Source organism: Monodon monoceros, unplaced genomic scaffold (genome assembly GCF_005190385.1).
Source record: "Monodon monoceros isolate NGI ecotype Baffin Bay Population unplaced genomic scaffold, NGI_Narwhal_1 Super_Scaffold_21, whole genome shotgun sequence".
NCBI lineage: Eukaryota > Metazoa > Chordata > Mammalia > Artiodactyla > Monodontidae > Monodon > Monodon monoceros.
Genome location: NW_021703778.1, coordinates 139,887,754 through 139,914,418, shown reverse-complemented (window position 1 = coordinate 139,914,418; position 26,665 = coordinate 139,887,754). Strand labels below are relative to the sequence as shown.

General features: G+C 42.1%; 1 protein-coding gene across 1 annotated transcript in view; it reads right to left on the bottom strand.

Moving 5' to 3' along the window:
- FAM71D (family with sequence similarity 71 member D) overlaps positions 1 to 19,748 on the bottom strand; it is a 29,742-nt gene extending 9,994 nt beyond the window's left edge. The window contains exons 1-7 of the mRNA XM_029239758.1: positions 19,622 to 19,748; positions 18,353 to 18,357; positions 14,888 to 14,973; positions 10,891 to 11,066; positions 7,692 to 7,891; positions 6,471 to 6,987; positions 3,393 to 3,640 (exon numbers count right to left, since the gene is read on the bottom strand). Of these exons, the coding sequence (XP_029095591.1) occupies positions 3,393 to 3,640; positions 6,471 to 6,987; positions 7,692 to 7,891; positions 10,891 to 11,049 (1,124 nt within the window). The 5' untranslated portion in view covers positions 11,050 to 11,066; positions 14,888 to 14,973; positions 18,353 to 18,357; positions 19,622 to 19,748. The remainder of the gene's footprint in view (positions 1 to 3,392; positions 3,641 to 6,470; positions 6,988 to 7,691; positions 7,892 to 10,890; positions 11,067 to 14,887; positions 14,974 to 18,352; positions 18,358 to 19,621) is intronic.
- Between the last annotated feature and the right edge of the window lie 6,917 nt (positions 19,749 to 26,665).

Here is a 26,665-nt window from a genome sequence, read left to right as displayed (position 1 = left end):
TAGAGATGAAGAAAACAATAGAAAAGATCAATGAACTAAAATCTGGTTCTTTGAAAGGATAAACAAAATTGATAAACCTTTAGCCAGGCTCATCCAGAAAAAAAGGGAGAGGGCTCAAATCAATAAAATTAGAAATGAAAAAGAAGAAGTTACAGCTGACACCACAGAAATACAAAGGATCATAAGAGACTACTACAAGCAACTATATGCCCCAAAAATGGACAACCTAGAAGAAATGGACAAATTCTTAGAGAGGTACAATCTCCCGAGACTGAACCAGGAAGAAATAGAAACTATGAACAGACCAAACACAAGTACTGAAATTGAATCTGTGATTTAAAAACTCCCAACAAGCAAAAGTCCAGGACCAGATGGCTTCACAGCTGAATTCTATCAGACATTTAGAGAAGAGTTAACACCTATCCTCTGAAGCTATTCCAAAAAATTGCAGAGGGAGGAACACCTGCAAACTCAGTCTATGAGGCCACCATCACCCTGACACCAAAACCAGACAAAGATACCACAAAAAAAGAAAATTACAGGCCAATATCACTGATGAACTTAGATGAAAATATCCTCAACAAAATTCCAGCTAATCAAATCCAGCAATACATTAAAAGGATCATACACCATGATCAAGTGGGATTTATCCCAGGGATGCAAGGATTTTTCAATATTTGCAAATCAATCAATGTGACACACCACATCAACGAATTGAAGAATAAAAGCCATATGATCATCTCAATAGATGCAGAAAAAGCTTTTGACAAAATTCAACACCCATTTATGATAGAAACTCCCCAGAAAGTGGGCATAGAGGGAACCTACCTCAACATAATAAAAGCCCATGTATGACAAACCCACAGCTAATATCATGTCAATGGTGAAAAACTGAAAGCATTTCCTCCAAGGTTAGGAATGAGACAAGAATGTCCACTCTCACCACTTTTATTCAACATAGTTTTGGAAGTCCTAGCTATGGCAATCAGAGAGGAAAAAGACATGAATTGATTTTTTTTTTATTGGGGTATAGTTGATTTACAATGTTGTGTTAGTTTCTGCTGTACAGTGAAGTGAATCAGCTATATGTATACATATATCCCCTCTTTTTTGGATTTCCTTCCCATTTAGGTCCACCACAGAGCATTGAGTAGAGTTCCCTGTGCTATACAACAGGTTCTCATTAGTTATCTATATGAATTGATTTTTAATATATTTTTTAATCCAAACTTCAAAGCTCTTGGTCATATAGGAAAAATTTCTGAAGAAGCCTCCCTTGAATTTGACCTGATTGTTCTTCCTATGGCTATGAAGGGGAATCCCCATTTTGGCTCTGGGGCCTCAGGAGAAGCCCTCACAAGCCTTGCTCAGCCCTGCTTTGTACCTAGGACTGGCTTCTCATAAGGCAACAGTTCTCAAACCTGATTGTACATTCGAACCACTGGGAGGCCTATTACAACACAAAATGCTGAGACCATCCCAGAGTTTATGATTCAGCAGGGTGGGGGTGGGCCTGAGAATTTACATCATTAGCTGGCTCCCAGGTGATGCTGCTGACCAGCCACACATTAAGAACCCCTGGTAGGGCTTCCCTGGTGGCGCAGTGGTTGAGAGTCCTCCTGCCGATGCAGGGGACACGGGTTCGTGCCCCGGTCCGGGAGGATCCCACATGCCGCGGAGCGGCTGGGCGGGCCCGTGAGCCATGGCCGCTGAGCCTGCGCGTCCGGAGCCTGTGCTCCGCAACGGGAGAGGCCACGACAGTGAGAGGCCCGTGTACCGCAAAAAAAAAAAAAGAACCACTGGTATAGAAACCCTAGATAAGACACGATGCTTTGCTTAAGCATACAACCAAAAGTAATGAAATTATAATCAAGATCCACCAACACCTTGAATGTATTGGCACTTGGATCTAGAGGCCCTAGAATTGCGAGAAATGTGACTGCCCAGGGGCAAAAGCAAATGTTACTCTGACTTCAAGGCTTAAGAATCCTCTAAGGATCATCCATATTCCTTTCCTTCCCTGGACCCCTTCTTAGCTGGGAAAGAAGTTTAAGAAGAAAGCCAGTTTTGAACACTTAACCCTCAGTCAATTAAGATATTTTGTTTTCTGTTTTTGTTTTTGTTTTGACAGAAGAGCCAACTTTCTTTTATCTACGCTGTTGGAAATGAAGTAATAGTGACAATAATGATCATTTACTGACCACCTAACATGTCCCATTTATAACTGTTATGCAGTCAGTCAGCTTGGAACTCTATTCCCTCAGAGCTCCACCCTTCCTTCAGATCTCTGCCATTCCTCAGAGAAGCACTTCCTGACTACTTATATAAAATATCCCTACTCCCTCCTCAAATCTTTCTGTTACTTTTTGTTTTCTCGCAGCACATTCCAGCAGCATAATATACTTTATTTGATTATTATCTATACCCTCCACTAGAATGAAACACTCCATGACTTGTTTTCACTGCTGTATTTCCAGTCTCTAGCACATAGAAGGTGCTCAGTAAATATTATTGAATGAGTGAGTCAAACTTTTAAAAAGTTTGTTTCCCTGTTTTCCCCTGTTCCTTTTTATATTTATAAAGAACTTAGACATAATTCATGACATTCCTCATTTTCATTCTTGCTAATGTAGCATTTAGATCTCTATATTTTTCTCTGGTTTCTTATTAGCTGTTATTCCAGAATGATCATATTAATTTTTATCTTTATAATACCACAGTGTCTCTCACATTCATCTTGCAATTGGGTAATACAATTATAAAAATAGTTTTTCAGATTATTAAGTTATTCATTGGAAATGTAGAAAAGGGAAAGGGCGGGCTTCCCTGGTGGAGCAGTGGTTGAGAGTCCGCCTGCCGATGCAGGGGACACGGGTTCGTGCCCCGGTCTGGGAAGATCCCACATGTCGCGGAGCGGCTGGGCCCGTGAGCCATGGCCGCTGAGCCTGCGCGTCCAGAGCCTGTGCTCCGCAACGGGAGAGGCCACGACAGTGAGAGGCCCGTGTACCGCAAAAAAAAAAAAAAAAAAAGGGTAAGGGATATGTAGAGAAGAAAATACAGAGAAGTGTAAAGATAAAAATACCTGTAAATAGCCTCTAACTCCAAAATGTGGACATCGTGATTCTGTTGTTTTCTTCAGCACACATCACTGACACCAGGCAGATGGCCCAGAATGCCAACTGAATGGTGTGAGAAGTTGGTGTGAAAATAAAAATTAGACAAAGTTGAACCAAATGTGGATAATTGAGTTGATTATGTTATCATTCAATTACATTGTATGTATGTCTGAGGATCTTCAGCAAACAATGCCCTAGTTGCAGGGACTTGAAAGCATGCACTTATTTACATACTTCACATCTTAGCATCACTTGGCATTTCCCTGCCTCACATACCTGGATTCTTCAGCCTTGAGAGCCGTGCTTTTAGAGTCTGTTGTCCTTATTTCAGAGGGCCTATCGCTCATCTCTTTGGATTTATTTGTCTCACCTTCTTCTGGAGTCAAGGTAGTTTGAAAACATCTTTCACCTTCGAAAGTTAGCATTAGGTTTGAGATGGTGACATGTTTTGAGGATTCTCTAAACTCATTCTTAATTTTTGTATCTCGTAGACAAACAGCCTTCAGAATATTTTCCATTTTTTCCTTTGAAAATAACAGGCGGCAGCAAATCACGGAGCAGAAGAGCATCATACAGAAGCAGATTATTTAAGGAGCAGTAATTATTTCATCTATATTTACTGAGTGGCCTCAAGTGCACAGGCACAATGATGAGGGGGGTGAGGCTTGGTATTGCACAGCCATTGAGAAGAGCCCAGGTGGGCGCTGGAGGCTGGCAGCATGGGGACATGACACAGCACATGCTAGAACTCATGTGGTCAGGTATACCAATGTCACCTCACACAAGAAAATTAGGACTCAATTGCAGGACTTCCTCTCCCTGAATTGGCAGGAAAGGAAGGTTTTCTAGAAATGCCTTGACACCTGCTCCCCAATCCAAGGTTGCTCTTGATTTAAGAGCATCTAATAGGTGACAGAAGTTGGAGGTTCCTAGTAATACTAAAGAGTTTGTTTTTCAAAAGACTTAGAATCTAAAACTTAGTACCCTAAAATATCTCCCATTCTAATGTCCTGGTTTCTGTTAATAAACCACTTCTGTCGCTCCCCGCCTTCCTTAGAATCTCTCTCAGGCCTCAGAGCAATAGGTCAGCCGGTCTTAAGGACTCTGTCTCTCTTGGACTTCTCTGGTGGTCCAGTGGTAAAGAATCTGCCTTCCAATGCAGGGGACGTGGGTTCGATCCCTGGTCAGGGAACTGAGATCCCACGTGCCGCGGGGCAACTAAGCCTGCACGCCTCAACAAGAGATCCCGCGTGCCGCAAACTACAGAGCCCATGAGCTCTGAAGCCCGCACACCACAACCAGAGAGAAGCCCGTGCTCCGCAATGAAAGATCCCGCGTACTGCAACTAAGACCCTATGCAGCCAAAAATTAAAATAAATAAATAATAAATCTTTAAAAAAAGACTCCGTCTCTCTGATGTCCTTCACATCTGCACCTTCTTCCTCCCTTTGTCATTACATAGTCCATCACCTCTATGGCTGTTCCTTGAAAATAATGCAATAATCTTCTCTAAAGCTAAAACATTTTTTTCTGACAATGAAAGTAATGTATATTTATCATAGAATATTTAGAAAATCCTAAGAGATATAAAGTTAGAGGGAGAAAATTATTGCTTGCTTGATGCCACAGGCCAGAAATAACTACCATGACACATTTCATTGCGATCTTTCTGTCCTGTGTCTGCTTTGTGGTCATATCCCACATTTTTCACTTAATGATTTATTATAAAATGTTATTAAAAACTGTGTAAAGCTACTTGAATCTTTCTAATTAAAAATTATTTTTATTGTAGGAAACAGAAAATTCAGAAATATATAAAGACGAAAACATCAATTGCTTATAAACTTGCAATCTAGAAATAAACTACTATTAACAATATGACTTTTCCCCCTCCTATTGTCTGTGTGTTTACATGCATTTTTATGTAATAAGGATCATATTCTTTACTTCGTTTTTCACTCAGGTTTACATCATAAACATTTTTCCAAGTAAAGAAAAATTCTCCAACAATTTTAACAGCTACAGAGTAGTCATTCGTTTAACAAATATTTCCTGAGTGACTATGATCTTGCCAGTCACTGTAGTTGCTCCTGAATGAGATAAACATGGTACCTGACCTTTGTGGATTTAAATTCATTTAGCCATTTCTCTGTGGTGGATGTTTAGTTTACTTCCGTATTTTCATTATTTCATTTTTATAAACATGGTATAGATGTGGTATGATTAACATCTTTATAGCTAAATCCTCATTCCTTTTGATGATTAACTCCTTAAGAAAGATTCTTAAAAGTGGAATCACTGAGTCAAAGGGTGTCAACATTTCTAGGTTCTTGACTCATAATGATTTCAAGAAAGTTTGTTCCAATTCTCACCCTACCATGAATCTTTACAAATTCCAAGGTGACCCCACCTTTACTAACACTGACTATTTTTATTCTTTTAATTAGCAGTTTTATAGATGAAATTTTTTTCAAGTTTGCATTTCTTTGATTACTAGTGAGGTAAAACTTTTCCACTAAATTCATTAGCTAGCGTTTTCTTCTTCTGGAAATGTCCATCTTTGCCCTCTGCCATTTTTCTGTTGTGGGCCCCACGGAGGTTTCTCAGCAGCAGTCTACACACTGATCTCTTTACCTGCCATCCATCCTTCCATCAGACTAATCTTTTAAAAACACAGCTTTCACTCCCTTACACAGAGATTTTGTGGCTAAGGTTTGCCCAAGGACTGAGTCTACACTTCTTATTTTGGCATTCAAGGTTTGCAAGCAACTTTCCATCCTATATCCTAATATTTTCCACATATGTTATGCTCCAGCCAAACTGATTCATTCTCAGATGTGTCTCTGTGTTTTTCCACTTTCTGGCCCTTTCTAAAGATGCTCACTTTGGGTATTTTATTTTCTTATTTCCACCTTCACTTCTTATTGAAATTTCACCCCATCCTTCAGTATACTTCATACTTTTGTGTACATTTAAACCTTAATATAGCCCTTGCATGATATTAATATCCCCATTTGAGAGGTGAGGAAACAGACTCATGCAGGTTCAGTGACTTGGCCAAACTAATATGCAGCAGGGCAAGATTCCAACCCAGGGCTTCTGATACCAAAGTTCCTTTTATACCACCATAGCTTTCTGATACAGGGTTAAGTTGTATGGTATGGATGTGCACTGCCTGTTTCAGGGAACATCTTACAACTCTTTTACACCAGGGTTCAGGTATCAGAACTCATTATTAATATTAGGTTACTAAGAGTAAGTTCCATAGCATTTTGATAATCGATATCAGGTAGCTTACCAAAGAAGGTGAAAGAGAGTGATTATTAGAGAACGAAAGTCTTCCATGTCACATACCTCTTCCTCCCGCTTGGCCCTGAGTATGTCATCATTTTCAAACACCACTGTGACATTGCAGATGTCCGTGACTTCTGTGACTTCTGTGACAATTCTTATATCTGGGGCCTCGGTGACCTCATTTTCTGGAATATCCGTGACATCGGTGACATCGGTGATGTCCGTGAATTCTGAGAAATCAACGCTTTCTATGCCATTGATGGGGTCTGAACATGTGTACAGGTGTGGGGTCTGTACAGCTGTGAAGGCTGCAATATGCGTGATGTCCACTGACCCTGTGATGTCTGTGCTGTCTTTGATTTCTGAGAGGCTGAAGACTTCTGACACTTTGGAAGCTGTGGCTTTCTCCTCATTCAAGAGGGAGATGAGTTCCACCCACTGACGGAATAGGGTGTCTTGTTTGCATGCAGGGGCACAGAGCTGTAGGTAGTAGGCTCGGCCACTCACCAGCTTTACTTTGATGCGCATATTCTCAGCATCATGCACAGAAAGAGTCACAAACTGCAGAGGGAGAAACCTGCAGACAAATGCAAATATCACCTGGAGGCCTGATTGGAAACTATCATGAGGACTTTCCTTTTATAGCAGTTTGTGGCGTGAGACTCAGGACAACAGGCGTGTCTCTCTGACAGGCCTGGGGAGGGGCAGGCATGGGATGGGGCAGGACCTTCTTGTGGCCATATGTTCCCAGGTCTGGTTCTTAGCTTTTGAGGGTCAAAACTTTGATTTTTAGTACATGTAATCAGGCTCCTGAGGGCCATCTGGCCTGAATCATACTAAGACTCTAATGAACTAAAATATCAACTATTTACTATTTATTTAGGAGAAGTTGTCCCATTTAGTTAATCCTGCAAGGTTGAGACTGAGAGAAGTTAGTGATTTGCTGTGGGTCCTACAGCAAGTTGGTGGCTTGAGACAAGACCAGAGCTAATTCTGATGGAAGTTGGGATAGGGTGGGGGGAATGTTCTAGAGAGGCATTTTATCATGAGCCTTCAGTTCCTGTTACTTAGGTTTAAGTTTTGAAAAGTGAATGGCCTGTTTGACTTCCAGGTTGTCAAACTATCTCCCCAGACTTTAAGGATGTGACTCTCTCATCTGCAGCAGGGAGCACAAGTGAGATGCTCCCTTGGACCACTTGTCATCTGTGTTTCTATTCTCAGCTCCTCAGGGGTAAAGCATGTTTTCTGAGAGGTCTTTAACCTCTTCTCTTTGTAACTCACCTGGTGAGCACCAGATTCTCCGGAGAAGGAGATGTCAGAAGACTTTTAAAAAGGGGTTCTGGATTTTTCTGGGCGGCGGGTGTCAGATGTGCCAACAGCATCACGTTGGGGGTCTTGAGGGTGGGACTGGAAGAGCAGATGCCTACAGTCACCCAGTTGGCTCGGTTATGAAGGTAAATGGATTCACCTCTCCTGTTGACCTGAGGCAGAGAACAGGAAGAGGAGTTTTCTGTTAAAGTGTGTGGCCCTGACAACCTCGTTTACCCAAGCAGTGTAGGAATAAAGGAGAAATGAACCATGTTGCCTTTGTTCAAGTGAATTCTTAGAGATATCACAGAGAACAGACAGACACAGTCTCTGACCTGTGGGGTCCACTGGGGAAGGAGAACATTAAACAATTATGTCACTAAGTGTTGTTGTAAGTGTTACTGAGTATAAGTTCAGGGTGCTGTGCTGTGGAGCACATCACAGAAGACTTGACTTGGGAGGAGGAAGGCAATGGTGTGCTGATAAGTGTGTAACCACTGTCTCTCGGGAGATGCTCATAAGTTTATTATCAATATCACTGGTATAAAAGATTAGTAGCACACAATTTACAGACAATGATACACCATACTCTTTATGTTAAATCCATACAACCAATTGATTCTCCCAGAAGTCAAACTTGTATCCATAACCTCAAGATAATAGTAAAATGTAGTAATATAATAGGAATGATGAGTTTTGAGTATTTGTTGCCTTTGGTTTTTTTTGGGGGGGGTACTTTAAAAAAAACATTTACTTATTTATTTATTTCCGCTGTACCGGGTCTTAGTTGCGGCATGTGGGCTCTTAGTCACAGCATGTGGACTTCTTAGTTGCAGCATGCAGACTCTTAGTTGCGGCATGCATGCGGGATCTAGTTCCCCGACCAGGGTTCAAACCCAGGCCCCCTGCATTGGGAGTGCAGAGTCTTACCCACTGGACCACCAGGGAAATCCCTTGTTGCCTTTGTTTTGAATAGTTTTATTTTTATTTTTATTTTTTTTTTGCGGTACGCAGGCCTCTCACTCTTGTGGCCTCTCCCGTTGCGGAGCACAGGCTCCGGACGCGCAGGCTCAGCGGCCATGGCTCACGGGCCTAGCCGCTCTGTGGCATGTGGGATCTTCCCGGACTGGGACACGAACCCACGTCCCCTGCATCAGCAGGCGGACACTCAACCACTGCGCCACCAGGGAAGCCCCTGAATAGTTTTATTTATAAGTTTATACAATTTAATTCTTAACGATGGCTGTGTTTAACAACTGACTTGTAAACTTCCTGAACACTTACCAATTGGCCAGTTCCAGCACACCCTCACCATAGGGTCAGAAAATCCTCCCCTGAGGAAGGGACCTCTAGCTGAGACCTGAACAATGTGGGACATAGACTGTCTGAGAATCTCTGCCAGTTGGAAGAAGAGGAGACTGGAAAGTGGGTAGACAGGGATGTGAAGGAAGCCAGAGAGGGGAAACACTTGGTTTCTCAGCTGTACATTAACTGCTTCAAAAAAATAAATGACTTAAAAGCAAATATATTTAGAAAGAGATTGTAGCCTACACTATTGATTACCTACCCAAAGCCATGCTCCTATTCATCGGATTAATGGAATTCTGGTTTTGTCCAGTATCCACCCCTCAGGGATGCTGCCCCAGCTGAGGAGCTAAATCCTGATCCACCTAAACTGGTCATGGTGATCCATTCCATCCCCTGGCCAGTGATTGCTCTCAGCAGGCCCTGGCCAATGAGACACTGCTGGGGGCCTCCTGGAGGCTCTGGGAAAGGGTTCTCAGCCCTCACAGACAGTTCAAGGATGAGACACATCCTTCCGTTGCTGGCAGCTGTCATGTCCTGTTTGCATGTGATATCACGAAGGGAGTGAATTTGAGGGTGACAACAAAAAGAGACAACCTGGGTCCCTGATGACTCCCAAGAGTGAGTTGATGTCCTGTGGTTCTTTCACTCTACTTGAGATAATTGTTCTTTTTCGCTCACAGTTGAGTCAGGAACCTTGATAACTTGCTGCCAGAGACATACCGACCACAAGAGGTTGTGTGTGTTAAAGGGAATAACATATCCAGTTAAGACATGGGGCCATGTCTGATTTATAGAATGCTGACTGCCTCTCCCAGTGTTCATCAGAGCTTGAAAATGGTTATTTGAAAAAGGTGCAGAAGTGTGAAAAATAAAATAAAAAGATTATTAGTAGGAAAGAAGCGCACAGAAGGTAAAGAACGTCAAATCACAGCATCACATGCTTTCTGGGGCATGACTTAAACATTAGTGTTCTTTGAGGCATCACCTCCCTCCTATGGTGTCTGGAAGTGAGGAGGTCTCCCGTCAGTGCAGAGAATGTGTGTATGTTGTCGTTCCTGTCACTCCTTTGTAGAATCAGCCGAGGAGCCGCTTAAATGGGCATGTTTCACGTTAGACTTGGTTGTGACATTTTCAGGAAGTTTAAGGGTATGGCCCACACCATTTAACTCATTTCCCTGTTTCTTTGTCTTTTTTTTTTCCCCTTTGGCCATACCTCACAGCATGCGGAACTTCCCCAACCAGTGATCGAACCTGCACCCCACTGCAGCGGAAGAACAGAGTCTTAACCACTGGACCGTCAGGGAAGCCCCTGTCTGAATAATTTAATGTTGAATGTTTAGCGGAAAGTTAGAACTGCTCTCAAATGCATTGAAGTGTAGTTTCATTCATCATGTAGGTACATTTTTAGGAGAAGGAAACTTTTCTCCCTGGCACAATTTGACAATTATATTTTACCTTCAGAACTAAGAACCAAAATGCATTTTAATCCCTAGTTGGGTCATAGATGTTATTCTTTAAAATGTCTCCTAAGTTAAGGAGTTATCTGAGTGCTTTCCTGTGGCAGAATATTCTAAAAATGACTATAATCTCTTTGTGTAGTTTTGGGGAGATGATGATAGAATGAAAATTTCAGTAGACTTGGGACAGAATTTCTAGGTAAGAGTTTGTTGGGAAAATTTGAAATGAATTTTCCTTTTACATCATAATTATTTTAGGTTGTTTGAAGTTCCCAAACTGTTCCCTTTAATTGTATCACACATTCCCTTGCCACATTAAAACAATTTTTCCAACCTTTTCTGTTGTCTTTGAGAAAATTAATTACCAAAGTTATTAGAACTTAATTCAGGGCTCAATTATTATTTACCTGGATAAAACTGCTCTCTAATATGGGAGGAGATACAAAAGGGGCATACTCTCCTTCATCCAACATATTTTGAAGCTCTCCTGGATCCTTGGAGCCTGGGACACAGATGTCATCTTGCTCGTCGATCCTCGTAGTAGACTTGCTGTTATTCTTCTTCATTGTGCTTATGTATAAACCTCAGAAAGTTGAAGAAATGGAAATACAATGAACAGAGACAGAGAAAATCTAATATAATAATTAAGTCGCCTCACTTTTCCACTAATTCAACTAATTTTATCAACATCTACGACATTCCAGGGACTGTGATGGGCACTGGAGATCCATGTGAATAAGACCAATAAGATGCCTGCCCTCACGCAGGTTACAGTCTCTGGAGAAACAGCGAGTAAGCAAGAAGATTTTGGATGATAAGGGCTACAAAGACTCTGGATCAGATCCATGTGATAAAAAGTGTCTGGGGTGTGGGACTGGCAACAGAAATTAGTTAGGGTGGTTAGGGGAGGCCTCTCAGCATCCCCCCTCCCCAAACCATTATTTTCCACCTTCCTAATTAATGGTACCTCTATCCTTCCCAGCATGCATGGGCCTACAGTCCTTTTCTGTAAGTAGGGTATACCATACTAACCATACTAACCTGAGATCATCTCTTCCTGACCATTCACCCACTACCGAGGCTTAGTGAACAGTGGGTGTCTATCTAGTCATTGACAGCTGTACATCTCCTGCTGTCGCTCTGGCTCTCTCTCCAGAAACTGCTTCAGTAGACACCAATGGCTCTACATCATTGGATTTCACCTTTCATCTACCAGAAATCACAGAATTCCAAGAAAGGAACAGGTCCTAGAATGCAATTCTGTTCAAACCTTCAAAAGATCACTCTTCCTTCTTCACAAACTCCATGCCGGTTAGAGGAAAGCAGTAAGTTCTGAATGCTTATTTCCATCTCGGTCCTTTCTCAGAGATCCTTCTTTTCCTTTCCCTAGCCAAGCTAGAGAGTAGCAGTGAACATGCCCCATCTCTGTCCCAGCCAGGGCCTGGGACACAGAGACCACCGCTGCCTGCTATCCCATGAGCGTGTGACCCTGGGAATTCTCATCAGACCTTCTGCTGGTGACAACACAATGCCCCCCTCCAGCGCATCTTACACATGAACATAGGGAAAGTGAAATAACTCAAGAGAAAGTGAAATAGTCCAGAGGAGCCAAAATGTAAAAAGAATGAGACAAAAGGGATCATTCAGGAAAAAAAGAGAAAGAGATAAAACAACAACCATCAGCTGAAACAGAGAGGATGGAAAATAATAACCAACAAAATATATTTAGTTCTTGCTTTGCGGCAGGCAATAATAGCTTTACATGCACTGTCTCATTTGATTCTAAAAGCACTATGAACTAGCATTTTTAAGATGCTTATTTTATACACCATGAGGCTTGGAGAGGGAAAGTAACTTACCCGAGGTCACACCTTATAAGTCCCCACACCAGGAATCAGAACCTCATAGTCTGACTAGAGGAGCTTATGCCATGGCCTAAGGTTCAGTCCTGCCCTGAGTGCTTGGAAAGATGGATGTGAGAATCGGCAAGGGTGCGAGGGGTCAGGATAGGTCAGGACGTATGGGAAAAAGGATAAGGAGGGTGAACCAGAGACAACAGAAGGTGCCTTCCCCTTCTTCCTATTCTCTTCCCTTCCTGAATAATTTAGTCCTAAATCCATTAGCTGGGACAAAGGGAGGCAGGACTCTGTAATGAGGGGAGTGAGGAGCCACAGCTCAGGACACAAGGGAGGCAAGAGGGCATCTGTTACCAGGAGAAGGGGTGCAGCCCAGTGTAAGAAACCAGGGCTGAGCAGCCTGAGGAGGGGGTCCGAGATGGAGAGAGGACGGTGGCAGAGATGGGTAATATGTTCATGCAGGGGAATTGATCTAATAAAATAGGAGACCATGAGACTCCATGTAAATTAAAATTTCGATGAGGAACAGAATATTTAGTTCAAAGTACCTCTCACCAACATATTTATCAGTGTCAAGGGGAAAAAATAACTGTACAGTGAAGAAGCCGGGCAGACACCGTCTCAGTGAAGTGATGAGTGAACACTATCAGTAATGGGAAAAACCAAAATGATGTACCACCTTACAGGATGCAACGAGATGCACACATCATTCTGTGATATTCCTCCCAAAGATGCATGACCTGAATCCAATTATTAGGAAACATCAGACAGATCCAAATTGAGGGACATTCTACAAAATAACTGGCCTGTGATCTTAAAAAATGTCAAACTAATGAAAGTCAAAGAAAGAGTATAGAGCTGTTCCAGACTGAAGGGGGCTAAAGAGACATGACAGTGATTCTGAACTGGATCCTTTGGCCGTGCAGGACATTACTGGGACAACTGGCAAACGCTGAGTGGGGTCTCGGGATTAGGTGGTGGTAATAGGCAATGCTCCTGTCCTGGTTTTTTTTTGTTTGTTTGTTTTTGTTTTTTTGCAGTACGCAGGCCTCTCACTGCTGTGGCCTCTCCCGTTGCGGAGCACAGGCTCCGGACGCGCAGGCCCAGAGGCCATGGCTCACGGGCCCAGCCACTCCGCGGCATGTGGGATCTTCCCAGACTGGGGCACGAACCCGCGTCCCCTGCATTGGCAGGCGGACTCCCAACCACTGCGCCACCAGAGAAGCCCCTGTCCTGGTTTTGATGGTTGTATTTTGGCTGTGTAGGAGAATACCCTGGATTGTATTTGGGGATAATAGGGCAATGACTTGGCAAATTACTCTCGAAAGCTTCAGGAAAAGAAAAGTCTTTGTATTGTACTTGCAATATTTCTGTTTGTGATTGTTTAAAAATTTTAATGGGAATAATAATACAAGGAAAGAGGAAGGAAAAGAAGGTATAAACCAGGGGTCCCCAACTCCCGGGCCATGGACTGGTACCAGTCTGTGGCCTGTTAGGAACCAGGCCGCGCAGCAGGAGGTGAGTGGCTGGCGAGCAAGCGAAGCTTCATCTGTATTTGCAGACGTTCCCCATTACTTGCATTACTGCCTGAGCTCCGCCTCCTGTCAGATCAGTGGCAGTGGTGAGTTGTATAATTATTTCATTATATATTACAATGTAAGAATAATAGAAATAAAGTGCACAATAAATGTAATATGCTTGAATCATCCTGAAAACGTCCCCCACCCCCGGTCCATGGAAAAATTGTCTTCCATGAAACCGGTCCCTGGTGCCAAAAAGGTTGGGGACCGCTGGTATAGACGAGAGGATGGAGATGGGGAGATGGATGAGTTCTGAGTGTTTGGCCATCAGTGCAAAAGGCTGTATTTAGCCACTTCAGATTTCCAAGGAGAGAGCTTTGCAATAGCAATGAGAGAATCCTCACAGTGACAGGATGGTAGGAAAAAGGCACATAATGGCCCATTGCCATCTAGGTTTTTTCTCCTCCGTGACATCCAGCAGGACAAGGCATTTATTTTATCATCGCTGAGTGGCTGAGAAACAATGAAGCTGCCTTAGAGAATCAGAGGACACAGCAAGTGTTGAAAACATCAACTGGATTCTTTGGGGCCTAAATATACGGGGATCTCCTAGAATCTGACAAGAAATCACAAGAAAGGTGCATTTTTAGATGAGAGCAAGGTATGACGGAGGAAGGAAAGCAAAGGTCGGCAGCCTTTTGGTTCAGGGTTACCAGTAATATCACAGCAACTATTCACCCTTCACTTCCCAGAACAGCTGTGATTGCTTACACTTTTGTCCCTATCAGTCCAGACTCTCTACTATCAGTTCATGTGTACCTGCTTGAGGTCTAGAAAAGCTGATCCCTGTAAGCAATGTCTTTGGTACAGCGTCATTCCCAGAAGAGGAAAGGAGAAAGAGAAAGCCTGGAAAGTGGAGTAAGTAGAAAGCGAAGGGAGAGAGAGACCAAGGGTGAGGGCGCATGTGACAGTGTAGCTCTACGTGGTCCCCCCACACCCTGCCAGCCATATGCACCATCACCTCTTACCTCAACTCAGGGTCAAGCCACAGTCCTCTCAGAGACAAAGTTTTTAACTCACTTCATTTTGGGCTTCCTCCTTTTAATGATGAAGTCTTCTGTGAAGGAGACAAGAAATGGAAAATAAAGTGTACAAAGGAAGAAAATACTAATCCTTACTTTCATTTACTACATAAGGACCATGCCTTAAAAGGAGTTCCTCTAGGGACTTCTCTGGCAGTCCAGTGGTTATGACTCCATGCTTTTGCTGCAGGGGGCACGGGTTCGATCCCTGGTCAGGGAACTGAGCGGCCAAAAAAAAAAAAAAAAAAAATTAAAATAAATAAATAAAGGCTTTTGCCCATGCTGAAATTAAAAAAAGAAAAAAAAAGAGTTCCTCTAATTACACTAGTAGTCAGAAGGTTGCTGTCTGTATTTGAGCTGAGCTGTTGGCAATGGTGCCAATCACGGTTTTTGGTGAGTGGAATCAGACAGTCACGAGTCTGTAGCCCATAGCTGGCCTGAAACTGCGAAATAAGTGAAATTCTGGGCTCCTATAGTCATGAGGATATTCTATAATGTGACAAAGCTAGTAATATGGACTCAAATAACCGTTGTGCCATGGAGGGTCGTAAGAAGCCTGGGTTATTGTCTTCCTATAAAGAGCCAGAGCACTCTGTTCAACTCTCTACCATCCCAACTGGTAGTTGTGTACATGTATACACTTACATATGCTCATACTATTTTGTCACTAGTATGTAGTTCTCACACCGTATTGTGGTTGCAGACACTATAGACAATCCTTTTTCCTCTCCATAAAATTCTGAAATAACCCCTTCAGGAATACCTGGGACCAGGTGAACTACAACTATAATTGCTCTCAGAACTCAAGTGCTGTAAGGCCAGTATGGAAACTGGTGTGGTGGGGATATAAAGAATCTGGAGTCAGACATATCCAGGTTCATATTTGGGCTCTGTCACCTGCTACTTGGTGACCTTGGCATGTTACTTGATATCCCTGAGCTCAATTTCCTCATCTATAATATGAGGATAAAACCACCCAACTCGGGATTTCCCTGGTGGCACAGGGGTTAAGAATCTGCCTGCCAATGCAGGGGACACGGGTACGATCCCTGGTCCGGGAAGATCCCACATGCCGCGGAGCAACTAAGCCCGTGCGCCACAACTATTGAAGCCCGCGCGCCTAGAGCCCTTGCTCCGCAACAAGAGAAGCCACCGCAATGAGAAGCCCGCACACCTCAATGAAGAGTAGCCCCCGCTTGCTGAAACTAGAGAAAGCCTGCGCTCAGCAATGAAGACACAACGCAGCCATAACTAAATAAATAAATATTAAAAAATGAAATTAAAAAAAAAAAACAACACCCGACTCAACTCAGTGTTGGGACCACTGGATGCACCAATGTATAAAAAACACTGAATAGCATGGCTATTGCACAGTGAGCACCTGTAGCTGCTTGTGCTGGTCCACCACACTTGACCCTGTGTCCAAAAGTATAACCTCCTCAGTGTTTGCTGGGCTGGGTTCCTTCTTGATCACTGTTAGTTTCATATTTCCCAAGTTGCATTCATTCTAAGGAATGAAGGAATTTCCTCAGCTTAAAAACTGTGAAATGGAGTGTGCCTTGTGATCACTCTCCACTGGCGGGGACAATTGCATGGTGGTTGTCATTTGGCTGTACCTGCATGGACTTAGTCATGGTTGTTCACATTAAATTATGTACATTGGTTGTACTGCATGCGTTGCATTTAATTGCCATTTAAAATGTGTTCCCAATGGGTACCTGAAAATCTTTTGTTGACACCTTCTTGTAAGATTGAGAAAGTTTCTGTATAAAACTTGCAGAATGCACATCAGAGGCTTGGAAGAAGGTCCAAGAGACCAGAGTGGAGCGCTCCTCTAAGAAATGCACAGAGGATGAGGGCACAGAGAGTGACAGATAAATATTGTGTGGAAGAATCCCAAGTAGTAAGAAAGCATTGAGTCATATAATTAGCTGCATTGTTTTTCTTTCTCAGTGGTCCATAGTATAATGATGTATCTTATAATGGATGGATCTCAGATTTGATAAAACACAGTAGTCAACTCTTGCTCATCCACAAGTGGATGATAGAGTACACATTTTTGGGGAAAAAAATCACTTAACAAAGTGACAACATCCACATATTGGAGGGTATGTCTACTGTTCACAAACACATGCTACTCTGTATGTGCCCTGTGGCCCTTTCGCAGCACAGTCATTTATGTGGCTTCCAGAATCCCTGGATCTGAGAACAGTTCCTCCAGAGAGAGGATGATCTCCCAGGGGAGCAGGTGTAGCTGTGGATCCAAGGCCACAGAGAGGGAGGAGAGAATGAGGAGAAGGAAGGGCTCCAGGGGATTGGTAGCCAAGACCAGGCCTGGCCCCTCTTGTCCCCTTTGAACCCTGGAACAAAGGTAGGGGTCAGCTAAGGAACAAAGAATGTAACCATATATTTTATCTTCTCTGGTTTGATGCTTTTTATTGTTTGTTGCTAAATATTTGTTCTGGAAATACTTTGATACTTTTGGATTATGTGTATGGATGGTAAATGTGTGCTGAGTTTTAACTAGTTTTGTTGTAACTGTGATTTGAGATTATCTCTCTGTATACCAAAGCCTCCACCCCTAACCTCTTCAGTTATGCTGGTTAATTAATCAAGATAGCACTGCTCTTACGGCATATGAATCGTTCTGTGAAACCAACTGTGTGGCTGTGCACACGCACAGCACCACGCGTTTTGTCAGTGGTCCAAAAGCAGGGTCAGCTGTTAACTATTTACTAGGACCACTCTTAATAACTGGAGATAGTATTAAAGTTTTGGTATATATATATATATATCCATATATATCTCATATCTTTCCAGTTTTACAAATCGCTTTAGCTATATAATATAATATGTACTAATATTTTCCCATGATGTTAGATATTTTAAAAAACAGCAGTTACCAATCATGGTGTGGACCTATTTGGAACATCACAGTCTCTTGTAAGATGTGCCAAAACGAACTGCACCCAATGGTTCAACCGATGTTTGGGAAATAGTTTTCTGTTAAAGGGCAGTGGATGATTCAAGGTTCTCCCTCTGATGAGTCTCCTGTGCTCTGCTGTGCTTTCTTGTGGGGAGATCACAGAAGGGCGGCCTAACATTTTGCTTAACTTACTGTGTTTGGGGTCTCCTTTTCTCAGGCTGCAGGTTTGTAGTTCCCGTTGTTTCTGGTGTCTGCCCCCAGTGGCTAAGGTTGGTTCAGTCGGTTGTGTAGGCTTCCTGGTGGAGGGGACTAGTGCCTGTGTTCTGTTGGATAAGGCTGGATCTCGTCTTTCTGGTGGGCAGGACCGCATCCAGTGGTGTGTTTTGGGGTGTCTGTGACCTTATTACGATTTTAGGCAGCCTCTCTGCTAATGGGTGGGGCTGTGTTCCTGTCTTGCTAGTTGATTGGCATGGGGTGTCCAGCACTGTAGCTTGCTGGTCGTTGAGTGGAGCTGGGTCCTAGCATTGAGATAGAGATCTCTGGGAGAGCTTTCGCCATTTGATATTATGTGGAGCCGGGAGGTCTCTGGTGGTTCAATGTCCTGAACTTGGCTCTCCCACCTCAGCGGCACAGGCCAGACACCGGGCCAGAGCACCAAGACCCTGTCAGCCACATGGCTTTTGGGAAGTCTGAGGTCTTCTGCCAGCGTTCAGTGGGTGTTCTGTAGGAGTTGTTCCACATGTAGATGTATTTCTGATGCGTTTGTGGGGAGGAAGGTGATCTCCACATCTCACTCCTCCACCATCTTGAAGGTCCTCCTCAACAGCTTGAGTTTTAATGGAAATTGGGAAGGGGAGAGAGTGAAAGTCTGGGAGCTAGCGTGCAAGTGTTTTCATTGGCTTTTCTGACCACTGAAATCAGAGAGGGTGTCTGTAAATGCCCTGAAAATAATACCACTTCCATGTAGTCTTTCCCCGCACTGATATTTTGTGATAAAACATTTTTAAAGCTATAACAAAGCTGAAAAAATTCTATAGTGAACACCCATATACCTACCACATAGTTTCTCTTTTTTTCTTTTGTTGTGTTATTTCCATAATGACGTGAAAGCTCTTGAATGATGGGGTTTACCTGTCACTCATTAGAACTGGTCTCTGTGATACTTGGAGCTTGGAGGTTAGTTCTTTGTAGCACTTTGAAGCATAGCATTTACTTAGTTTTTTTCTAAGATTCTTAACACAGCAGTAAACATCTTTTTAGTATTGGTCCATCACAGTCATAGGTTGCAATTCTGGTTGAACCTTAGAGAAGATATAACTGTTGTGGCCTCCCTCTCTACTGACAATGGGGCCCCAGCTAACCTTTTAGCTTTGAACAGAAAAGCCCTGTGTTCTAGATCTTCTCTCTCATTTGAATAATTTAAAATGACCACATTTCCACAAATTCATTCAATTCAGTCACTTATGGAAGAAAGTTTGAAAAATCAAAATGTAAAAATCATCAGAAAACTTGTTTTCAAAGAAACTCTCAATGAAACTATTTTTAAGAAAAAGAAATTCAGTAACCAGGTGTTAAGTCTCTGAGATTTCTTGCTTGCTCTGGTTGAAACTAGAAGGAAATGAAACTTTAAGGAAAAGGGGAAGGTGGAAAAAGAATAGACATTTTGCCCTCGAATTATGAGAATTCATTGAACTATCCTTTCCTTCTCTCTCAGGTTCACACCAAAGTTGCAGTAGGCAGACAGTCACTTACACAGAGGTGAGGATGAAACAGATCTCTGGAGATCTCCTGGATGTCTACTAGAATAGTCTCCAAATAGCACGTTTCCAGCTCTTTTCACATTTCTTTGGCAGGTGTTTTCAGTCTACTGGACAGGCAACTTACCCCTTAGTGAAAGAAGCACATGAGGCCGGACTTCCCTGGGCATTGTTCTAAGGCTCCTGCCTCATAATGTGCTGACGTAGTCTCTGAAGTAAGAGAAGAACGCTGGGAGCAGCAGCCCTGAAGGTCAGCCCCTAACCCTGGGGTGAGGTGTTGCTAGCGTTCCTGTGGAGCTGCACAGCTCAGGAGCAGTAGTTCTGGTTGCCATGTGAAGTTTTCAGAGGCTTCCCTGGAGAGAAAAGCCAATTTAGCCATAGGACCACCATGGAAAAGATATCATACTGAGAAAGTTGAAAACACTATCATTTATCATTCAAGTGATAATTTATCATTCAATCTACCAACATCCCAATTTTCAGAGACTTATACATACTTAAGCCGCTTTGTGCTTCTATGAAGAAAAACTTCAAAAGAAGGTAGGATTCTTAGAGGGCAGAGGCCTCTTTATCTTCATACCTCCAGCTTCTAGTATATTCTGACACGTGCTGTAGTAGGCACTCAGTAATTGTTGGGTGAATGAATGAATGTAAAGAACTGCATGGTATTCTCTCTCTGAAGTTCTCCTCTCTCTTGAAGATACATGATTAGGTTACTTGTCTTTGCTTTTCTCTGTGGCTTCCCTGTCAGATTGTCCTTCTTCACCTTTGCGTTGTGGTCCAGTGCTGCAGATGCCCACCTGTCTAGCCACTCCCTCCCCTGCTCTTGAGGATGGAAGGGCACCAGGGGATGCAAACTCACCACTTAGGCCTGGGGGGCATGACCTTAGTGAATTAACTTCATTTGGGTCACCATATTCTAGATTCAAACACTTGCTTTGGACAGGGCCCAGAGGATATTCAGTCTCTCAGAATAAATATCATCTGAGCTTTTGAGTGGATGATAGGGTTCCTATTTCCTTAAGAACGGTAACTTCCATGCGGGACCATGTGTTGGGGTCAGGGAGACCACAGCATCCACTCCCATAGGATGTGTATCAGGCAGTTTTCCCAGAAGCAGTGTTGAGGGCTGCATGCATAAATGGAGTGTTTACTGGCATCAAGCTCTGGTGATAACTCTCCACGTATAACTGGCTCAGCCTGCAGGCAAGGGCAGTCTGTACATGTGCAGGATCAAAGGGTTTCCTTTTATTTTTGCCTCAGACACTCCCTTTCCCGTCTTTTATCCTGAATGCCCTCTTTCGGATGGACAAATTCTTCCTCTAGTTGTATGAGTACCATTGGCTCTTTCTTCATTCAGCATATTTGTTGTGTGATCCCTTGCCATTTTCTGTGCTTCCTGACTCAGGACCAGGGTACATTTCTGCATAAATCTGATTCATCTCTTCCATGTTGGTGTTACTAATTCTGATGTCTTGATGAAACTCTTCGTTTCTCACTTCTATTTTTTTCGAGGTTACTGGTATCTTAAAAAGTGAAGAAATACCAAAAGAGGGAAATAAAAATCATGGTATATTTTAAATATTTACCTTTAAAATATTAATGCTTTTTAACGTGCACAGCGTATTAAACCATACTTATAACTTTACGTGGAGATGATGTCATAGTTCTGAGTCTGAGGCACTTTGTTGAAATGAGGTCCATGACCAATTAACCTTCTGTTCTTGTTCCTCATGAGATGTGCCAACTTGCTCATGCCTGCATGAGGTCCTCTCTACTGCATGTCCTAAGCATGATATGAAGTTTTTATGCCAGGTTCTGTCTCTGGCTCCCTGGTGAGTGCTATACAAGGTCAGTTCTGTTGGTCAGTTTAGCAATGAGTACCTGCTATTTCCTGGGGCTACAGAGGTGAACAGTCTCTGCCATCAAGTGGAGGAGGGGTGATATAAGCAGATAAATTCAGTGGGATGCAGAGATAAGTGGAAGCACAGATAAGAGGCACTAAGTCCAGTTTGGGGATTTAGGGAAGGGTTCCTGGAGGAGTTAGTGTCCAAGGTTAATCTTGGAAGATTAGCCAGCCTGAGCAAAGGCATTGAGGCATAAAATGACATGCTTTGAAGGGGTAACTGCAAATGGTCTGGTGTTAAGTGAGGGGGGATAGTGAAGGTGGATGAGGGAGGGGCTAGATCACAGAGGACTTTAAAGAACCTAACTGGGGGCTTGGACTTAATTTGTTGCAGCAGTTTTCTGATGAGGAGTTTTAGCACAGAGAGATTTATGCTCTGCATTGATCACTTTGGTAGCAGTGTGAAGGACAGACTCAGGGAGGGCAATTCTGGAGGCATACAGATTAAGATGGTAGCAGTGGGACTAGAAAAGAGAGGGTTAATTTAGGAACTATTAGTAGAGTTGACAGAACTTGGTGACTAACTGGATGTGGGAAGTGAGAAGAAAGAGTGACTCAGAGGTTTCTGGTTTGGGAAACTGGGTAAATGGTGGTGCCATTAACAAAGAAACAAAACACAGGCAGAGGAACAGGTGTAGAAGGCAGGAAGGATGAGTTCCTTGTTTGCAGGAGCCCTTGTCTAGCATGGTGCCTTGTATTCAATAGGTGTTTAGTAAATAAGAGGCTTTTTTTCTTAAACCTCCAGTGGCTTCCCATGCTCTTAGGCTATTTGACATATATCATAGGGATGTGTGTGTGTGTGTGTGTGTGTTCAGTATACACCCAAGAGCCTATACATGTGTGAGCGTGATCTGGCTGCATCCCGGCTTCAGTTCTCTCCAGCTGTATCTCAGAACCCTCCCCTCTCCCTCATCATGCTTCTATCTCCTTTCTGGTGTTGTATTCTTTAAGCCCTTTCCTCTGTCTGAAATGCTCTTCTCTCAGTTCTTAACATGCGGGGCTTATTTTCACTCTTCTGATCTGACTTCAAATGTCACCTGTTTAGAGAACCCTTTCCTCAATCCCCAGACAAGTGATTGTCTCTCAGCTCTAAATCCACCATTGCATTCTACATTGTGGTGCTGGGGCTGGAACTCAGCTAATGACATTTTTTTTTTTTTTTTGCCAGCTGGCTTCCTGTTAGGTTGAACAATAGGCTGCATTAGACTACAGGGAACTCGGCAAGCAGAGGGAGCGAAGAAGGGACTTGTGTTCGTTCCTGATTGCTTCTTGATTCTCTCTGTCACCCTGGTAATGGCAACTTGTTCTAGCCTTTTTTTCCCCTCACTCTCAGAATTAGCATCTGGGCAGTGCCCTTTCCTTGGAGGGTTGAGTCCTAGCTCCAAGAGGTCTGACCTCTGAGCTTCCAGATTCTGATAATTCTAACCTCTTCCTCCCATCTCCCAGCCCTAGTTTTTTGTGGTATCCGCTTCCTATAGTTATTATCTCTGACATTTCCATGTTTCTTTTGTGCTTTTCCAGATCTTCAACACAGATTTAACTTATTGTTACGCTAAAGTCTCTGAGTGTAATTTCTGCCTTTCTTAATGGCTGGATCTTACAAAACTGAATATGATTTAGGGCTCCATCCAGTTACTCTCTAACTATAATAGGATTTTCTTCATAGACTTTTCATAATCTGTATTTCAAAAAAAATTTTTTTTTTTGCTTTCTCATAATCTGTCTTCTCTTGGATATGAGTCTTGGTCTCATTCATCACTGTATCCTCAGAGCCTAGCATGGAGCCTTGCATACTGTAGGAACTTAATATATGCTTGTTAAATAAATTATTGAATTATTACAAAAGACTACAGGAGACATATTGCTAACTGACCTTACAAAATGGCCAGAATTGAGCAACTTGTTAACCTCTTGGTTCTAGGCCAAGTTATAAATGAACTCTATAATGATGTAACTCTGTTATAGACAGTTGAGCTCAACACTTCTTATAAGCCTGTTAGAATACAATGTATTATTTAACATAGATCCACCCATCATCATTGGGATAATAAGATACATAATTTATTTGCTTTGAATTCTATATGTACATAAATCCCTACTTTCTATAATTAGGAATGATAATGACTTACCTATTAGGGTTTCATGAAGATCAAGAGTTGGTTATGGGTTAGATCCACAAAGTTTTTTTGGTTAGCAAATAATTGAAAAAACAAAAGCCATCCAAAGGATCCACTTGCTGTAACATGCAACATCACTTAATAGCGTTTACTTGGTAAATGTAATCTGCTTATATTCTTTTTTTCATTGTGTGTTACATGATTTGAAACAACCAAAGCACAGAACCGAGAAAGCAGGTTAAAAAGGAACTGCTTACAAGGAATTACCATAGCACAGGGAATTATATTCAATATCTTGTAATAACCTATAATGAAATATAATCTGTAAAAACCCACACCTGATTCACTATGCTGTACACCTGAAACTAATGCAATATTGTAAATCAACTATATTTCAATAAAATAAAAACTACAATGTCTAAGATGAGAATTGCACTCGATAGGACTAATGGTAGATTAGACATTGCAGAAGAAAAGAGTAGTGAACTTAAAGCATAGCAACAGAGCCCATCCAAAATGAAACACACAATGAGAAAAAGAGTCCCCCCCAAATTAAGAGCATCTGTGAACTGTGGGACAATTTCAAGTGCCCTCATGTGCAGATAATTGGAGTATCCGAAAGAGAGAAGAGAGTGGGGCAAACAGAAAAAGTATTTAAAGAAATAACTGAAAACTTTACAAACGTGGTGAAAATGATAAATCCATAGATCCAAGAAGCTCAATAAACCTCAACCTCAATAAACTGCACCAATACACATCATAATCAAACCAATCAAAAACAACGACAAAGAAAAAAGTCTTAAGAGCAGCCAGAGAAAACATATATGCTATGTACAGAGGAACAAAGATAAGGATGACAGCAGATTTCTCATTGGAAACAATGCAAGCAATTAAAGTAATGAAAGGAAAACACTATAAACCTGGAGTTCTATACCCAGCAAAAATCTCTCTCAAAAACAAAAGCAAAACAAATACTTTTTCAGACATGCAAAAGCTGAAAGAATGTATCACCAGCAGACCCACACAACAATTTTAAAGGAACTCCTTCAGGCAACAGAAAAATGATACCAGATGGAAATGTGGATCCACACCAAAGAATGAAGAACCCCAGAAATGGAAACTACATAGATAAATATACACAATTCTTTCTGAAAGTCAAGCTCTGAAGGGAACAAGAAAGACTGGGTAATTGCTATGGGTAGGCAGGGGGCTAAGGGAGGTTTTCATTTTTGTTTTTAGGACATAGGAGAATTTTAAGGATGTATAAAGCTGATGGGAAAGCATGTAAGTAGGGAGAGGTGACACTATAGGTTAGATAGAGTAGAGTATAGGGCTTGGGCAGAAAGGTGGGTCCTTGACAGAAGAGGGTCAAGCACTTCTTTGTGACCTAGAGAAGGGGCTGGGTCAATTTAGTGGGGGTGGCAGTCTTGCTGTAGACTTTGGTGGATAAGTATGTACTGCTTGTATAATCATAAGAAAAAACAAACAAACATGAAAAAAAGGAACTGCTTAACTTCCACACAGCTATAAGCAAGAATCTAAAAACACCTTATAATCTTTTATTTAAATATCAACTACTAAGACAAAGAATTGTAATACATCATACATACATAATTTTAAAATAATTTTGGTCAAATAATGCAAATAGATTATATGACATTGACTTTCACTGTGCCAAGTAGAACCATTTTATTGACCCTTAAGTTTTAAATTAAATTTCCCTTGAATCTACCTCAAATATGTTCATATCTATTTTTTTCCTTTTCTAATTCAGAAAGAAAAATGTTCCTTTTCTTCTCCAGCCTAACTGGGCCATCAGTGTCCTTTAATCCAGCCCTTCCTTCCTCTTCTCCTTTCCCCATCTGGAACCTTACTCTCAAATTTTTAATATGCCCACTACTATTGTTTTTCAAACAAATGTCTTTTCTTCATCTTGTTATTGGTTCAAGCTACCATCCTGTGTCTATCTTTCTTTCCTCATGCCCAAGTTCCAAATATTTCATAGTCACGGTTTCTGTTTTGCTATCTGGCTTTTGCCTTCAACCCATTATTGAAATTGCACTCTTGCAGCTCACAAATGATTGCCTGATCAATACATTCTTTTGAGCCCTCATTCTTCTTGACATTTATTTTTGACAGTTGATTATCTTTCCTTCTTGAAACTCTCCTCCCGTGTTCTGGGACACTGCAGTACCCTGTTTTTCCTCTTCTACAAACTGCTCTTCCTTTCATTGCATCCACGGCTTTTTCCTCCAACACTCCAAAATAAGGTGCTTCCCAAGGCTCTGTCCTCTTTTCTTGGCAAGTCCTTCCTTAATAATCTTTCCTATCTACCCTTATGTTTCAAATACTACCTTCATGTGAAGGATCCCCAAGGTTATATTCAGCCAGTATCTCTTCTGTGAACTCCTAACCTATACTTTCAAATGCCAACAGGACATGGCTACCTTAGGGCCCCTCTGACATCTCAAACACATGTCCAAACTTACCAGCTCCTCCACAAAATCCATGTTTCTGACTTTCTTTTTTTTGTTTCTTGTTGAACATGTTCTCAGTCAGCCAAGACTAAAGACTTTGAAACATCTCTTATTTGTCTAACTTCCTTTCCAACACTTGTAATCAGTCATAAAATTCTTTCCATTTTTTAGGTCCAGAGGCACACTCAGATGTCATGACCTTCCTATCACCATTACCCCTCTAACATTATGGTTAAGGCTATCGTCACCCCTCACCTGCACAATAATGATCACTTCTTAATTGGTGTCTCTCTTCAGTTTTTCCCCAATCCAGTCTATCCTATTCAATGCTGCCAGAGCATTTTTTTTTTCCCAAAAAATGATCCTAATACTTCCCTGATCAAGAATCTCTAATGGTTTAATTGTCTCTAGAATAAATCTAGACTCCTTACCCTGGTATTCAAGAAGTCCATAGTTTGGGCCTCAAACATGTACTGTTTTGGTCTTACAAATATATCAATTTTCTGTTTCTATGGCTTAGTGTTTGGGAATATGGACTCTG